This window comes from Botryllus schlosseri, chromosome 4 (genome assembly GCF_051294905.1).
Source record: "Botryllus schlosseri isolate E-star chromosome 4, Bs_hap1, whole genome shotgun sequence".
NCBI classification, from domain to species: Eukaryota; Metazoa; Chordata; class Ascidiacea; order Stolidobranchia; family Styelidae; genus Botryllus; species Botryllus schlosseri.
In genome coordinates, this window is record NC_137239.1 from 16,731,470 (window position 1) to 16,750,026 (window position 18,557).

An 18,557-nucleotide genomic window follows, 5' to 3' on the forward strand; every position below is an offset into this window, starting at 1 on the left:
GAGAATGGACGCCACCGAGAATGGCCATTAGCGAAAAGGGAAACTACCAAGAATGGACGCCACCGAGAATGGATATTACCCAGAAACAAATGTATTTCGTGAGGAGCATACAATTCCGATTCCGATTCCGGCTCAAATTGCAACGGGCACTACTATAATAAAATCGAAAAATGAAGTACTGAATAGCGCAGAGCGCGAAGAAAATTTCAAGATTAATCAAAATCGCTCAAACATTCGGGAGTGAATTCGTAATTTCAAATTGCATGTCGACGGCCGCCAACACATACTAAAATTGAATTATGTGTCGACGGCCGCACAAATTCCGCTCAACGGCCGCAGGTTGCCCACCCCTGGCCTAGACGATGATAATGAAGAGGCATGCGCAGTACATGATAAGTAGGGTGATTTTTTTTGACATGTCAAAAAAAAGTCAAAATTAGGTCAAAAAATGTCAAATTTTTTTACAAAGTTAAAAACTTTTTTGCAACCTGCATTTCGTTTGAATCGTAGATTTTGCACGTTCGGTGAACTTATCATTTGACATTTTACAGCTTGTAGCCTACTTTATAGGCCAACCGTTGTAGACGGCCCATTGTCTGCTCATTATGAATCATAAACATTCAAATGAAACATAGGTTGACATGGTGTTATGTTCAACGTACCGCAATATCCCAACTGAAGCAAGACTGCGTGGGCACTGGGCATGGTTCTTATATCCAGAAGCGCATGATGAAAAACTGTGATGTATAATAGACGTAGGGATGGTGTGAACCTCTGAAAGGTTTCAGGCTCGTGTGAACGCGAACCTTTTTGAAAGGTTCTGTGTGAACGCGAACGTGAACCTCATGACGTCACGTGACGTCATATTGCTGATTCCAGCCGTACATTTCGGTGAAGTGACTGTTTATATTATTGACCACAATGCCACAATTCTGAAGTACATATTGACGTTTTAAACGACGCCAAATGTATCAACTGGGGCAATCAAATGATATAATAGTCCCATGAAATCAATATCTATCGTCGCTTTGTCAACAATTTCGACGAGGACTTACGAGGAAATATACACCTCGACCGTCTAGGCCAGGCCGTACAATGTATTCGGCGTCTGAGTATAGCTATTGCTTGATATTGAGCGGAGTGTAAAACGGATTTCTGTACTTGCTACCGATATTACCCTATTAAAAACTAATACAGCAGTAGCCAACACTCCAATCGCACGGATTGGTCTTATTTATGATACAACAAGCATATGAAATCAAGATTGACCCGATACGCATGCTAGATTTTTACATTAGACAACAACATTCATTGATTGGTTGAATAAGAATCGTTCGCCAATTACCATGCACAATTGCACATGCTACATGTAGTGTATTTCGCTCTTGGTGTTGTGTGATTACCGGTAAACTCACAGCACAGAGTCACTAAATATTCACAAACGGAAAGATGGCTACTTTTATATCAAAACAAGTAAAATATCTGAGATTGGCGCGTGCATGCCCGTTTGATGATGTTTATTTTTATGTTGCCAGCGCCATGCGTAGAATGGTGCGAAGTTGAAATGCAAAGACTTTCACCTGAGGATGTTATATTGACGTGAAAAATGGTAATATATATAAAAGGTTCACAGTCTAGAACCTACCAAGGTACGTTTGTGAACGTGAACCTCTAAATTTCTGAGGTTCACACACAGAACGCGAACGTGAACCTCACGTTCACACCATCCATCCCTAGTAGACACCATTGCCAGAATGAAGCAACACGGTATATTTCACCAGCCGTGTACGCACAACTTCAGTGTTGTAAGCCAGCAACTTCTGCTCTTGAACATCTGTTCTTCATTCTTTGCAAGCTACTTAGTAAGGACAGACACTTTCTACTCGAGAATGTAAGAAAGTATCTTTTGTTGTACTACAAATTTTTTCAATTATTTCTACCATACGGCGTAAACTACTGGAATTCTTCATAGGGCCATATTTCGTTCAAATAATGTTTTTTCGTGTGAAATTTGGCAGTTTTTTAGTTTGTTTCAGGCCAAACTACCTCGTAATAACAGGCAGTTTTAACCAAAAATGAAGATAAGTCGAATAATTTTAACATTATGTGGGAAAACACCAAATTTGCATACTTTATCTCAAATATAGTCAAAATTAAGATTTTTAAAGTATAAAAATGTCAAAGTTTTGATTTTTTAGATCACAGTCTTCCAGTTTTTTAGGGAAAAAATCCGTGATCTCGAGACCTGACTATAGTATTCATTCAGTAGAAGGTGCTTGTATTTCGACTTCAATGTGGACAATGGACTTATTCGATGACTGTCGGATAGACGATAGAATACTGTTCCACAGCTGTTGTCCGGCATACTTGATAGACCGATGGGATTTATTGTATACTTCTGGCCGAACATGCGGTAGTTGGAAGAAGAGGACGCGCTGGTGTTCCCACCATAAACCATAAACCGAACAAATTGCCTTTCAAATGCAAAATTTCGTACCCCAATAACTTTGCTTTTACGCAATGGAATTTAGCCAAATTTGTTATGTATCGTTCTTATAGAAAACTAAACATTTTCAAGGAATAGCCAATAAAATAAAAATTTATGTTCTAGTTCTAAAAATTCAATTTCATAAACTTATACGAGAAACTCGTTGGCAACGTTTCGTCAGACCCGGTCTTGTGGGGTTCCCGAAAAAATCATTGGAATCCATAGGAACAACCAGCACAACATAAATATTATATTAGGCTGTATTAGGCGTAGAAGAAACCCTCCCACGGCGCGGTAATATTGGGTCATGCTGGCGCCCCTTCACTCTGGTGACAAAAATAACTCATTTTATTACCTACTAACAGAAGAGCTTGATATTTCAAGCAACAGTCTCGGAAGTCAGTGCAATTTACAACAACGCAAGGTCCATATTAATTTGGTGATGACTTTGATTTTTATTGCCACTGTGACACAGCGAATGATACTAATCTGACAGTCCAGGATAATAATCACATGGTTAGAACCTATACCAAGGTTGAAGTGGCGAGGTAGCGTAGCGGTATAATCCACAGCTGCAACCCCAATCGCTTGCGGGTTCGAGTCCGGCCGAGGCCGACTTCAGAATTCCTACCTAAATGTTGCAGTTTTATCTCGGCCCCTCCTCGCCGTCTCATCCGCGTAGGCTGTGTCTGGTAACAAGCCTATAAGGGGGCCATGATGATACACGTCGGCAGCAACGGAATAAAACTGAAGAATATCGGCCTGGTTTAAATGACCAATTGACTATATGGTTGTCGACAAACACCATGAATCCCACAAAAAAAACCTACCAAGCTTCACATGGAAACGCGAACCGCACTCACACCATCACTGATTATCACTAGGGAAAGTTTTTGTTGCACTAAAATCGCGAGAAAACTGCATATAATTTTAACAAAAGTTGCATTCATAATTTTTGTTGAATTAATGTGGTGTGAGATTTAAAGGTTCAAATTTGCTACTTCATTGCCATTTAACGCACGGTCTGGCGAAACCGCCAAAAATCACATTTTCCAGCACATGGCAAGAAAATTACGCCATGCGGGAATAATCTTTCCCCAAAATCCAAACAGCATAGCGATAACCCACTCCCCCTAAAACAAGTCAAATAACACACCCCAAACCCCTTACGTCTGCAAACTTGATCCAAGGCGTTACAGAAAACTCACTCTCGGTGACTTTAAGAAGGTGAAAAAAGTGAAAATATAATTTTCGGTGGTCTCGCCTGGGCGCTCGTGAAATGTGAAACTATTTCAAATTTAAACGACAGAATTATTAAAGCGATCCAATTACATATTGTTAAGGCACGGTTTTGCTTGGCAGGGCTAGTTGAACATAGATAACAGTGAGATGCAGCTAACCCATCATGTAGCTCTTTGTTTTGCAAATCAAAGAGAATAGAACCATACTAGAAATAGTTTACAGCAGTGGTTCCCAACCTTCTTCGGTGGCAGGGCCAAATTTAGAATTTCAGAGTACGGCTGGGGCCGCACGAATATCAGGGCAATGAAAGCAACCCGAAATAGTCACCAAAATATGAAAATTGGCATTGTTCCGATCGTTCGCTTGACGCCATTGGCCATTGTGTTGCCGCGCTCCCGTTGTTCAGAACAATCAACCTTTGCTGGCTATTTCGGAGTAATTTTATTGCCCTGGCGAGATTCCAATTCGCATTTTTGGAATCAGTGTCACACTTGCTTTCGATAAACACCGACATCTCAAATTAGCCGGACGCTTGGGTCGCGAGCTATAGGAATACCAATTATGTTGCTTTTTGCTGGCTAAGCAGTACACATTTCGGCGTATTCAATCGTGAGTCACTGGTTGCTCATCTATCCGTAAATTAGTTATCAATAACCAGGGCCGTAACAGCACTTCGTCAGCCTGCCCCCCGCAAAAAAACGTTTCTCTTGGGCCCCCCATAGGGTGATAAACCGAACTTCGAAGCCCCCAGACCCCTTAGGCTAGATGGCTCTTCACCGCTATTTATCATCTAAATCGGGTGTCCGTTTTAGGCAGCTTATCTCGACAAATCGCGCGAAGCGCGAAAAATTTCTCTAATTCATGATTGAATCGGTCAATATAATCGGGAATTGCATATATATTGGTATCAATTTTTATCCTCTCTCTGCTCACGTATTCAGATTGACCGGTTGTGCCGAGTGAGTTGTGTTTGAAAAGGTAGGGACACTCAATAATAATTTAACATCTTCGGGCGTATACCCGTTGACAGGAACGAAACAGCACTTTGTCAGGCCCCCCAAAACACTTAGGTCTTGAACTCCTATAGGGTGATAAACCGAACCCCCGTGCCGTTGTTCGCTTCTGCCACGAAATCAGGATCCCCGTTCAGTGAGCCAGCGTGGAGCGCGAAAATTTTCGATAATTCAAAATAAAATAGGTTAATAAGATCAGGAATTGCATATATATTGCTATCAATTACTTGTCCTCTCTGCTCATACGTAATCATTTACCGGTAGAGCTGAGTGAGGTGTTTTGGAAACTGTATGGGCCCGTAAATAATAATTAAACATATTCGGACGGGCTGACCCGTTGGTACGACTTCGTTACATGATGTTATTTGTTATTTCGTGACCTCCAGTCTGCTATGTCAAAAAAATATAGAATCGCCCAAACGTACTAAACTAAAAGATGCACACGATTTCAAATTGGTAGTTCTTCACTGGCATATAATTCTTCCCTGCGGGATGGTAGCTTATTTGTCTCGTGACGTTCAGATTGCCAAGACAGGAACATTCGGCGCCAGTCATTTAGGCGCCTATGGTCAATTCTACCTATATGTATTTTGAATATACATAACGAAGTTGTCGGTCAGCGTAAGGGCAGTCCTTTTCGGCCAAGGTTTCTCGCTGCCGATCGTTCTGGCACACTTCTTGGAGTCGCATGCTACATGGCCCAAAACTTTATGTCTTCGTGCGTCGTGGCGCGGTAATGGATAACGCCGATATGCCCACTACTATAAATCTTGCGTATATTTTATCTTGGTCGAAGAGTACCCAATAATTAAGGTACATGGAAACTTGAAATCGCTCGCAGCCCGAAAAATCTTTGAAAAAGTTGCATAAAATTTCATAAAATAATTTATGCTAAATTCACTAAATAATTTTGGGCCCCTTTCGAACTCGCTCCCCCCAATTGGGGGGGGGGGGCTTAGGGTGCGGCAGTTACGGTCCTGTCAATACCTATATCTATACATTCTGTTCAACTGGAAAGTTAGGGCACATTGCATTGAAACAGCAGTGACGTAATCTTAGCAGTCTACTCACAACTTTCCTGCAATCCTAATTGAAAACTCCAGACTCCAAGCCAAGCAAGAGTATTTTATAAATGTATTTTTTTCATAAATCGATTTCTCAACATTTTTGTGGGGGCTGCAAGAAGGCTAGCTGGGGGCCACATGCGGCACTCAGGGCCGCGGTTGGGAATCACTGTTTACAGTATGTTTTCAAATCACTCCTTTACACTATAACGCTATAGTTGATAAAGTTGCAGTAAAAATTGGCATGAAAAATAGAGAAAAGTTGCAAAAAGTTACGCCATAAAATCTCTCCAATCAGCTTAAAACATCATAGTAGGCCTACATAGATTCTGAGTATCTAGAAAGCTGTCGGAAGCTGTAAAAAAAGTTGCAAAAGTTGCAAAAACTTGCCCTAATTATTACCCATCGAATATGTTGACCTACTTGTACATGTACATTCAATCTGATCGATCGTCACTGCACTGTATTTCACATTATTGCCTAGATTATTATTATTATCATAGGACACAACATTGGTGCTTTTATCTAGGTTAAGGCTTTGTGCTCCACGACATTAGAATTACACGGACAGTACAATGAATTTCATTTTTTCGGGTCTTTGAAGTTCTTCCACTGTCTCACGCTCGCTTTATCATCGTTTCTTTGCTGCACTTTTTCATTCTTCTTGCACTCTCTCAATCTCTTTCAGGCACGCTTCATCAGTTGATCATCGTTTCTGTTGCTACCGAATTATAGCTCGGCTCGCTGTAGTTGGGCTTTTCAAGTCACTGCTTAGCAGTGAGGTCGGCGATGAGGAGCCCATAGAACCTCCGACACATAGTAATTAGTCCGATACCGGATTCGAACCACCACCATTGGTGTAATTGCCTAGATAATACACCAAGTGTACTTTCTAACGCTGGACCGAACACAAAGAACTATATAAGATGTCGTGCCCAGCGACGGTGAAAGTACAATCGCACATTGCACATTTTTGGCCATCGATCGTCGCAATATGGATCATTATACTCGCAGCGAGTAAATGAAGTGTAGCGTAATTTACAATCCACTGGTTGGAAAGACACGCAAGGCTACGTGATAATGCTAATTTAACATCCCCGGTGTAGAGTAACGAAGAAATGCCGTGAAATCCGTAATATTTTATAGTCGGATCTGGCTGCGGGTTTCACATTGTTCACGCGAGATCTCGTCCGCAACCTACACCAAAATTTTTCAGTTGACCGCTTCTTCGCGCCCGCCTCAGATGCTTTCAAGCCCCCCCCTCCCAAGGGGGGCGCTCCCCAGGTTGGGAACCACTGAGTTAGACCGTCAAAGTCAGTTCCTGCATCTGCGTTGGACTCAATGGTCATGTCAAACTCAACTAAAACATTGTCTAAAAATGTCTTTGTTAAAGGTCCACCGGCTCTTAAACCCATTACAGATTTCTCTACGATAACACATCTCTTGTAAGCAACATCTAAAACCCCAGCCATGTCAAAATTGGACTCGCTTTCCTGGTTTTATGATCCTCCGAATCTCCACGGAGGAATTATGATTTGATTTATGTTCTATGAACGATGATTTATCCAGTGTATGTGCAGCGAGGGGCAACGTAAATAGTTGGGATGGTGAGAACCCCTGAAAGATTCTGGTTCTTGCGAACACGAACCTTTTTGAAAGGTTCTGTGTGAACGCGAACGTGAAGCTATGACGTTACGTGACTTCATATTGCTAATTCCAACCGTAAGTAATATATTAATGTATAGCGACGAATCAGGCTATATTATGCCACGATGCTGAAGTACATAGCTTTTAAAATATTTAAACGCCGCGTAATGTATCAACTAGAGCAGTGGTTCCCAACCTTTTACATCCGCGTACCATTTCGAGGTTTTACGCAGCGTGCTCGCGTACCACCTACATGAGTTACGCGCGCCGAAGGCGGTCAAAAATGTCTCCACCGAACCAAACCGCCCATTTTAATGCGCGGTATGTGATTTCTGCAGCTGATCCATTTGGAATTCTTGTGGTCAAATATATTAAAGCGGAATTTGGTTAGGTACGAATCCCATATGCTTTACGGCTAGATCTCTTCCCCGCAGGTCGTCATTGGTGGGATTGCCCCTATCCACAGCGACGACGGCTTCATAAAACTCAAAATCAACGCTGCGCGAACCAATAACTCCCTTGGGTAAAAAAAAGAATCTACTCACGTAGCCTACCACTTAAAAGACTTTCACGTACCGCTAGTGGTACACGTGCCACAGGTTGAGAACAACTGAGCTAGAGCAATCAAATGCTAGAACAAACAATCCTCCGAGGACGCCTTAATGTCCTTCTTTAGAGCTTCTACAGCTAGGATAATGGATATAGGGTAGGCTTACCATATTTTGGAAATCAAAAAAGAGGACACTTTTTCAGAAATTTGCAAGTTGCAGAACCGGAGTGAAATTCTCAAAATTCGGTTAATTTCTTCCCACTTTGTGATCGGTTGACTAAAAAAAAAAAAAAAAAAAAAAAAAAAAGGTCATCTTCTCCGCTCAGAACTCAAAATAACGTTTTTTACTCCGCATCGCCAAGTGGATGACTAAAAAAAAAAAAAAAAAAAAAAAAGGTCATCTTTTCGCTCAGAGCTAAATTCACCGTTTTTCACCCGTCGGAGCTTCACGTCTGTGCTAATATGTGGCATATCACTCGCAATTTGCTCTAAATCTGCTCTAAATCCTTAAAAAGAGGACAAAATCTCAAAAAAGAGGACAAAAGGGCGTCCTCCGAGGACACTTTCAAAAAAGTCAAAAAAGAGGACAAATCCTCTTAAAAGAGGACGTATGGTAAGCCTAATATAGGGTCAACTGTAAATCTGCATAAATGACGCAGAATTGGAAAGAACATTGTACATCAACAGTCAACAATTCCAATTCTATACTAGTTGCTGACGAATAGCCTACCCCTGACGAGTGTCAGCAGAAAATATTCAGGTTTATTTCGATATGAATATACTATTCAATTGTGTATTGAAGTTCTGTACCTCCAAGAAGCTCTTATTGTATCATAAAAACCAAATCCGCTGTTGGCTAGCCTACTGTATAACTTGTATTTGAGATAACATATAGCACAAGTATAGAAACCGGTATTTCACTCCTAAGAATACATCTGCCCGCGGCCTAGCCGATTCCTCTTCAAAATTGTTGGCAAAGCGACGGAAAATATTGATTTTGTGGAATTATTATAGCATTTGATTGCTTCAGTTGATACATTAAGTGACGTTTAAGAAGTTCAAAAGCGTGTACTTCAGCATCGTGGCCTGCCATGAGTCGTCGCTAGTTATCATGTACAATTATATAGGGTTACCATATACATCCACTTTTAGGAGGATTTGTCCTCATTTATAAGGAAATTAAAAATGTCAATCGAGGACGCATAAATATCCGCCGTTTTGGCAATTCGTCCTCCTTTACAGCATTTCCATGTAAGGAAATGATGCGAAATAGGTGATACGGACGTTAAAAGTGGGTGAATCTGGAGTAAAGTCAGGTCATCAAGTCAGCTGGTCAACTTGAACACGTGATTTAAATCCGAAAGCAACTCATAGTCCTGTATACAAATCAGAGTGAAATAACACCGACGTATATTCACGAACATCGAATATATCAATATATTCTTTCATCCACCTTTTATACGCGTCTACGGTCCAGCGTACAGTGCCCTATGCAGGGTTGCATCTAAACCAAATGGTGTTTTAAATCACTTTGTTTAATACATGTTTGAAACAGTCTTTAAAACAAATGTATTTTTAAAAATAATTGTTTTTTTCCAAACGTTGTATTATTATGCCACAATTATGTAATTTCGACAAAACATAGCACAGTATGAACCTATGCACCGCCATATAGTCGACGTATACGATGTGGATGGGCTGGAACCCTCGAATTCGTCGTCGGTCCAACAGTTATAACAAGTAGATATGGATCAGTGGTATACGTGACGGGTGTTCTGATGGGGGTGACTGCCGACCGTAAAAATGTTGCATATCGATGTAGTCCAGCTTTAAGATATTTTTGGTTTGCTTATGACAGCGGTCGGAAGCCCCTTTCTCCGAAGGAGCAATATTTATCCTATATTTTCAATTTTCAATCCAGCCTGACGTCACAATTAAGGATTCGTCACATGGTTGCAAAATGAAAAAAAAACAATATTAAACATGTTTTAGACAAGGGCCGCGTTTTAAACATGTTGGTTTTAAATGCAACCCTATCCCTATTGCAACTATGAAATATTGCTACATGCGGCGTTTCATTGTTATTGTGTCAATGGCTTATGTTGTCCAAGGCACTTCTGTGAAACACTTAAACCACGCCTCTGTGGCTTTGGAAATGAATTCGGTCATGAATTTTGACGGATGACCCACATCCACGGTGATATTTGTGTACAATCGCTCTTCCTTACAGGATTCAACCTGATACCTCAACGTGTTGTATCCCTCATTTTGCATGCGCTTCGACGCGTGTCGCAACAACGCATGCCTACCTCCGTTCTCCGCATTTGTACGCTCGTGATCGTGCCGTATCATGCGAAATGAGCACTTCTTACCATAGGGATTGTCTACTGTATATCCTAAGGCGCTCAGCCGTAGGAACAAATCATCATCTTCTCCGCCCCATCCCCAATATAGATTGGAGAAGCCATTTGTTTCATCGAACTGTGCAGCAGTCATCATGGAAACTCCACCGAAGGAAGTGATAACAGGTCCCGATAAGATTGACCGCATAGTCTTTTCGAAAAAGCCATTGCCTTGTTCCACGATGCGGCAATTCGCCTGGTATGACAGCGGAACATACGAAAATTTATCTACCAGGGACGCAACCAGTTTAGGATTCGATTCGTGACACCAATACAAGCATCGGTCATCCTCGAGAAGTAAGTCGACGTCATGGAACACGTAACAATCGTAGTCGGCATCTTTTCTCGCCTCGGCCACGTCGGCATTTAAAAGTTAAGCGCGATTGAATATCCCATTTCCGCTTTGAGTAATTACGAAGACTCGGTATTGAATGTCTTGTCTCTTCCATATCGGGTGCATATGCGAGAGTAAAACTCGGAGTTGCGAGTCTCGATTTCGCAAGGGAATAATGATAGCGACTCTGTTCCTGGCTATACAATCCGGCGGTACGTATTTCCACCTGTTGATATGTCTGCGTTTTGCTCAATAATTTCAGCCCACGTTTGCACCTTGCGCATTTAATTTGCCAGTCAGCCGTTTTGGCCTTGACGAGCAAATGTAAGAATTTCGAATCAATTCTGTAGAATTCAAACTCTCACGTTGCACTGCCGTACTCAAGTTGTCGATTCCATATTATGCGCGAAGTTTTCAAGATCCACGAAACTTAACGTCCTGTCTTCCAAACGTGTCGTTATTGAGTGGGTATATCGCAAGATGAAGGAAAGGCTGATGAGCGTGAGTCCAATGGGAATACATATGCGCCACACTGTCCAATGTGTCCATCTCCAAATCTGCGACATGCTGCTTTGTATACACTGCTCTTGAATCGCGGATGCTAGAATCGCAAGATCTTTCCACGCTGTGTCTTCACATTCTACTCTCACTTATACTAAGCAATATGTCTCTGAATCAAAATACCGAATCTATTTAAATAAATGGACTGATGTAATTACAGTGGTCAAGTGATTATCGACCTGGCAGTTTATTTGTGAATTTCCCGATCATCGAAATCGCGGCCGAAATTTCATATATAGAAAAAGTCTTTTTTGTCCAGCCCAGAGCCCAGAGTAACCTCCGACGCGGGATATCGAACACGGGCCGGCTGCTTGGATAGCGCCGGCGCTCACCGATACGCTATCTCCCCCAGTAGAAATGTGTCATGACTATGAGCTAGATGTGTTTGTTTGTGGTATTCAACATGGTGTTTATCGACCACTATGGTCATTAAACAATGTTCTCATTCTATGATATCTAACTACCGCGAAATTAGGGTTACCACATTTTGGAATCGGGAAAAGAGGACACTTTTCCCAAATCAGAAAAGTTAGGTGATCAAGACTGAAAACAGCCGATTTCGCTAGCTATTTTTGCTGTAAACTATGGTGAGTTGCCCGAAAAAAAGGTCTTTTCTTTCGATCGAACCCGCTCGAACGTCCGTCTTTGCAATTTACCGTCATTTATGCCCATTTTCACACGAATCTGTCCATGATCTTAGCTGTAAAAGGTGTAAAGCAGGACGAATTGCCAAAAAGGAGGACATTTAGGCGTCCTCGAAGGACATTTTCAAAAATGTGAAATAGGAGGACAAATCCTCCTAAAGGAGGATGTATGGCAACCCTAGCTAAATTGTATATGCATTGTGTTTCGAATTGCTCAATGACACTGTGTGTTGCTTTTCTTTTCGTTCCTTTATTTTTATATTTTATTTATTAGTTATCAACTGTGATGATTGGTCCTGTCCCGGGTGGCTCGTCTCTGAAGACTCTGTCATATCGAGCCTCCCATCTACCTTGCATGCCGCATTTCACTGTGCTATATTTTTGTTGTGTGATGTTGATATGTAATGTAGACGAATAATGGTTCTCTCTCTCTCTCTCACTCTCTTCCTCTCTCTCTCCCCCTTTCTCTCTCTCTCTCTCTCTCTCTCTTTCTCCCTTTACACCGGGCCAATTTTCTTCATTTCTTATTCCGTAGACGCCGACTTGTACCACGACCCACTTCTAGGCTTTTATAAGACACCGTTTAAACGGATGAGATGGCAAGGAGGAGCCTAGATAAATCTGCGACACTTAGGTAGGAATTTTGGAGTCGACCTCGGACATCGTATGTAGTTCTATGTGCTCGGGTTAGAAAGCGCACTAGGTATATTATCTGAGCCAGAATGTAAATTGTGTTTGTTTGTTTGTTTGTTTTGTGGTATTCATGGTGTTTATCGACTACTATGGTCATTTACACCAGGCCGATATTGTTCATTATTTCCCGTAACTGCCGACTTATAGCACGGCCCACCTCTAGGCTTTTTGTAAGACACCGCTTACGCGGATGAGGTGGCGAGGAGGAGCCTAGGTAAACCTCCGACACTTAGGTATCGGAATTCTGAAGTCGATGTAAAATGTGTGCTCTTTACAGTATAGTGACTACCGACCTGAACGAATGTGCATATTCAATGGGTAATATAATTAGTGATGGTGCGAGCAGTCAGTTAACGTTTGCATGCGAACCTTGGTATGTCCTAACCTGTGAACGTGAACATTATCCTGGAATGTCAGATTATCACTCGCTGTTAGGGCTGGGCACAATGATTCGAGTACTATAATCCGAATCGAGCATTAATTTTAATGATTCGAGTCAAGTATTACAAGACGATTTTTTCGAGTACTGAAATTTTATGCTCCTCGTCATTGAAAGTTAATTTATCAACGAGAATTATGGTTTCGATACTATTTTCCATTGCCCTGAAACCTTGATTGGCCGTATCGCAGCATACGCGACATATAGTACAAAACTACGAACGATACTGAAAATAACACATTTCTGAAATCATGATCATCCCACATCATTGCCACAAAGTGCAAGGAAATAGGTATGGTCGAAAAATACGAAAGTATCTTTAATGTGATGGATAACAGTGTCCGTCACATTCCATAATAAGAAGCTTTATATTCTCTGTGGTGGGATGAAAAGTATATATTTGAATTTTGACATATTACATTCTGTTATGGCGTCATAATGACTGCTACTCGAATACTCTACTTGACTCGAAGCAGAATACGTGATTCAGAATCGAATCATTCATATACTCGATTTTGCCCAGCCCTATACTTGCTGTGAAGATGTAAAGTGAACAAAAAACCGAGAAGAACCTCGCGTTGTCGTAAATTATACATATTTTGAATACTTTTGCTTGAAATATCAAGCACTTCTGTTTGTGGATAATAAATTTACTCATTTCTGTCAGGGCGAACGGGCGAAAACATGAGCCAGTATTCCAGCGCCGCAGGAGAGTTTGTTCTACGCCTGATACAGCCGAATATAATATTTATGTTCCGTTGTGCATGGTTTCTCTTGGGTTCCGGTGGTTCTTTCGGCAACACCACAATACCCCGTGGTATGATAGACTATAAAAAGTTGAATAAAAGTGTTCAGGTATTATCAGTGTGACTAATGTTACGAATGGCACCAACTGAATTTTGACTATTTATCATACGTCTTATTACTAGGGCAATTATTTTTGGCATGCCTAAAAAAGTCAAAATTAGGTCAAGATTGTAGCGTTAGGTCAAAAAATGTCAAAATTGTTTACAAAATTAAAACTTTTTGCAACCTGCGTTTCGTTTGTATCGTAGGTTTTGCACAGTCGATGAACTTATAATTTGACATTTTACAGCTTGTAGCCTACTTTATAGGCCTACGGTTGTAGACGGCCCATTGTCTGCTCATTGTGAATCATAAATGGTCAAATGAAATAAACTGGTCGACATGGTGTTATGGTCAACGTGCCACAATATCCTTACCGAAGCAAGACTGCGAGGGCATTGCATGGTTCTTATATCGAGAAGCGCATGATAAAAAATTGGGAAGTAGACAGCACTGTCAGAATGAAGCAGCACGGTGTGTCACCAGCAGTGAACCGCAACTTCAGTGTTGTCAGCCAACAACTGCTGCTGTTCAACGTTCTTTCTCCATTCTTGGCAAGCTACTTTGTAAGGACAGACACTTTCTACCAGAGAATGTACGAAAGTATCTTTCGTTGTACTACAAAAACTTTTATTTCTATCATAATGCGTAATGTAACTACAGGAATTCTTCATAGGGCCAGATTTCGGTAATATAAAGTTTTTTCATGTAAAAATTTGTCAGTTTTTTAGACAAAAAAGTTTTTTCAGACAAAACTACTTCGAAAGGCCAGAAACCAGAAACCAGAAATGACGATCAGTAGTACAATTCTAACATTATGTGGGAAAACACCTACTTTGCATACGCTAGGTCCAAATTAATATTTTTAAGGTCACAAAATGACATAATTTTGATTTTTTAGGTCAAAATCTTCCGTTTATGGATAAAAAAAATCGTCCAACTTATTACTATGCAGACAGTTGCATGGAAGAGAAGGCAAGAGGTACTTTCAGATACTCCTTTCGAAAATTAAAGTAATTGTAGCGGAGAAACAAACAACCCGGATTTAGACAATTTGGACAAGCGGGTTCGAGAATGCAAATTTTACTATATATGCATAAGCACATATTTATATATACTGTACAGAAACATTTGCACATAAACAATTGTACACACATACACGAATATAGCCAGGGTGAGCTAGCACAAGAGTGACTCTCCAGATTTCAGATTTGCGAACGGCACAATTACAATCTGACACGCACTGAAGTCCTTAGGGAAAACTAGTGTTTAAAATTAGAATTTTGACATCATGTGACATCAGAGTTTCGTATTCGCAGTGATCCTTTTGTTAAAGTTGGGGTTAACACGAACCAGCAGAACCTTCCACGGTTCGCACCATCCTGTGTACTATGTACAGTACATGAGATTATTATCGTAATTCACACTCCGACATACAAACAATTTCTTTTGGATACATGGGCCTGTAGGGCGTGTATCGAGATTGAAAAATCAATTTAACACCATAATTTGACCGGTACCCACCGTTGTCACACGCCTTCGTTTTCATTGATTGTATAATAGGGTCTTTCAAAAATCACAACAGCAATAAATGTTAAAGAAAGTGTATTTATACCTATCGAAAGTAAAGTTTGTAAATTGATAAGTTTAGAAGTCAAGAGAGCACGAGGATCGACTTTCGAACTATTGTATATCGCGTGATGGTGTATGCAGTGAATTTGTGAATGGCAATAGTCAGGTCACGGCTTGTACTGACCGCACCGCCCGCCGCGAAATCCAATGGAACGGCACCTCTCAACTATACATGAACTGACGAAGCGTGAAAACTCGATCCTGATTCGTCTTCAAACAGGTCACTGTCGACTAAATGCAGACCTGCATCGTATTAGCCAGCATGGTATTGGCCTCTGTTAACAATGCCAAGTGCCCGCAACGTTACGGCACTTCTTGTTTACATGCACGCGTTACGGATCCGAAAGAGGTTACCTACTAGGGCTGTGTAATCTGCAACATCTTCCAGCCGACCTTAATGTGCTTCTGAGCAATCCGATAATGGTACACCCATTATTAGATTATGTGATATTGACCGAAAGGGGAATATAACACCTTTCAACCCTCCCAATCAGGCCTGGCGCACAAATCCCTAATTGCTGAGCGCCACCCACACCCACCCACCCACCCACAAGTCAGCTGCGGGTACCCTTGAACAAGTGGTATAAATACGAAAGCAAATCACACGACGAAATAATCATTGGAAAAAATTAGGCTACGTGTATAGATTACAAATCAGAATGGAATGATACAAATAGGGTTGCATTTAAAACAAATGGTTGTTTAAAGCACTTTGTTTAAAACATGTTTTAAACAGTGTTTTAAACAAAGGCCTTTTTGAAAAAAATTGTGTTTTTTCAAGTAGTATATGTATAACTATGCCATAATTGTGTAAATACTTTCCAAAAAAAACATGTTGTATGAGCCTACGGGCGATTACAACCTGATATAGCCAACGTATACGCTATGGAATGGTTGGAACACTCAAAATAGTCGGTTCAACAGCTATAGTACGTAGACGTTTCGTCAAAGGAGCTATATTCACCCGATATTTTCAATAGTCAATGTCAATCCACTATGACATCACATTTGAATATTCATGAGGTCATGGCTTTAAAAACAGAAAATAGAATAAAAAACATGTTTTAAACAAGGGCCTTGTTTGAAACATATTTGTTTTAAATTGATTTTTGTTTTAAATGCAACCCTAGATACAAACGTAAATTCACAAACATCAATAAATTCTCACATCCGCCTTTTATACGTATGCCTGTGGCCTCGCGTACAGCGCCCTATTGGAACTATGAAATATTTTTTATGCGGCGCTCCATAAATTCATATATAGATGTCACTGTTGTTGCGTCAATGGCTTGTTCTCCAAGGCACTTCTATGAAACACTTGAACCACGCCTCTGCGGCTTTGGAAATGAAGTCGGTCATATATTTAGACGGATGACCCACATCCACTGTGATATTTGTATACAACCGCTCTTCCTTATAGGATTCAACTTTATACCTTAACGTGTTGTATCCCTCATTTTGCATGCGCTTTGACGCGTGTCGCAATAACGCATGCCTACCTTCGTTCTCCGCATTTGCGCTCTCGTGGTCGTGCCGTATCATGCGAAATGAGCACTTCTGACCGTAGGGATTGTCCACTTCATATCCTAAGGCGCTCAGTCGTAGAAACAAATCATCGTCCTCACCACCCCACCCCCAATACAGATTTGATAATCCATTTACTTCATCGAACTGTGCAGCAGTTATCATGGAAACGCCACCGAAGTAAGTGATAACAGGTCCCCATAATATTGACCGCATTGTCTTTTCAAATAAGTCATTGCCCTGTTCAACAATGCGGCATTTCGCCCGGTAGGAAAGCGGAACATATGAAAATTTATCTACCAGGGATGCAACCAGTCTAGGATTGGGTTCGTGACACCAATACAAGCATCGGTCATCCTCGAGAAGTAAATCGACGTCATGGAACACGTAACAATCGTAGATAGCATCTCTTCTCGCCTCGGCCACGCCGGCATTTAAAAGTTTAGCGCGATTGAATATTCCATTTCCGTTTTGAGTTATTACGAAAACTCGGTATTGAATGTCTTGTCTCTTCCAAATCGGATGCATATGCGAAAGTAAAACTCGGAGTTGCGAGTCTCGATTTCTCAAGGGAATAATGATAGCGACTCTGTTCCTGGCTATACAATCCGGTGGTGCATATCTCCCACCCTCGGATATGTCTGCGTTTTTCTCTATAATTTCAGCCCACGTGTGCTCTGAAAATATACCTTGCACGTTTAATTTTCCAGTCAGCCGTTTTGGCCTTGACGGGCAAATGTAAGAATTTCGAATCAATTCTGTAGAATTCAAATTCTCACGTTGCTCTGCCGTACTCAAGCTGTCGATTCCATACTGCGCGACGTCCTCTAGATCCACGAAACTTAACGCCCTGTTTTCCAAATGTGTCGGCATTGAGTGATTGTATCGCAAGATGAAGGAGACGCAAGTGAGGCTAAGTGCAAAGAGAATACAGATGCGCCACACTGTCCAATGTGTCCATCTCCAAATTCTCCACATCCTGATTTGTTCACTCCAGTTTGAATCGCCGATGCTAAAATCGTTCCATCACCTCTCCGCAGCGCAGTGTCTTAACATTCTGCGTTCAGTTATACTACGTTAGATATCTGAATGAAATTGACGAAACAATTTAAATGGACTGACGTAACGATGTAAAGTCGCCATGGCATACGTTCTTTGTGTTCGTCTCAGAAAAAGGAACGTCGGAATCTCCAAATCCTCGACATCCTGATTTGTACACTGCTACTGGAATCGCACTACCTTTTCATGCAGTGTCTTCACACTGTGCTCTCAGTTATATACTAAATAATATTTCTAAATCAAATAGGCGAACCAATTTAAATTGATGGACTGATGTAATGATACACAGTCCCCATGGCCAGTGGTGGCTTTTGGGGTGGGCGAGGTGGGTGGTCGCCCGGGGCCTCCCCTGGTCGAAGGCCCCCCTCTTTGGTTTATGCGCTTTTTTCAAGGATAATAGCGAATAAACATGGAATTCC

At 41.2% G+C, this 18,557-nt stretch overlaps 2 protein-coding genes and 1 pseudogene across 2 annotated transcripts in view; all 3 read right to left on the reverse strand.

The window, feature by feature from the left end:
* Positions 1 to 18,557, reverse strand: part of LOC145438243 (peroxisomal multifunctional enzyme type 2-like) — a 364,670-nt gene that overhangs the window by 22,774 nt on the left and 323,339 nt on the right. The window lies entirely within an intron of this gene.
* LOC145438005 (beta-1,4-galactosyltransferase 1-like) lies at positions 8,210 to 12,277 on the reverse strand (annotated as a pseudogene).
* Positions 16,361 to 18,393, reverse strand: LOC145437132 (beta-1,4-galactosyltransferase 2-like). The gene has a single exon (XM_080314295.1). It carries the CDS (start codon positions 18,055 to 18,057, stop codon positions 16,837 to 16,839), a length of 1,221 nt encoding a protein of 406 aa, XP_080170421.1. The 5' UTR covers positions 18,058 to 18,393; the 3' UTR covers positions 16,361 to 16,836.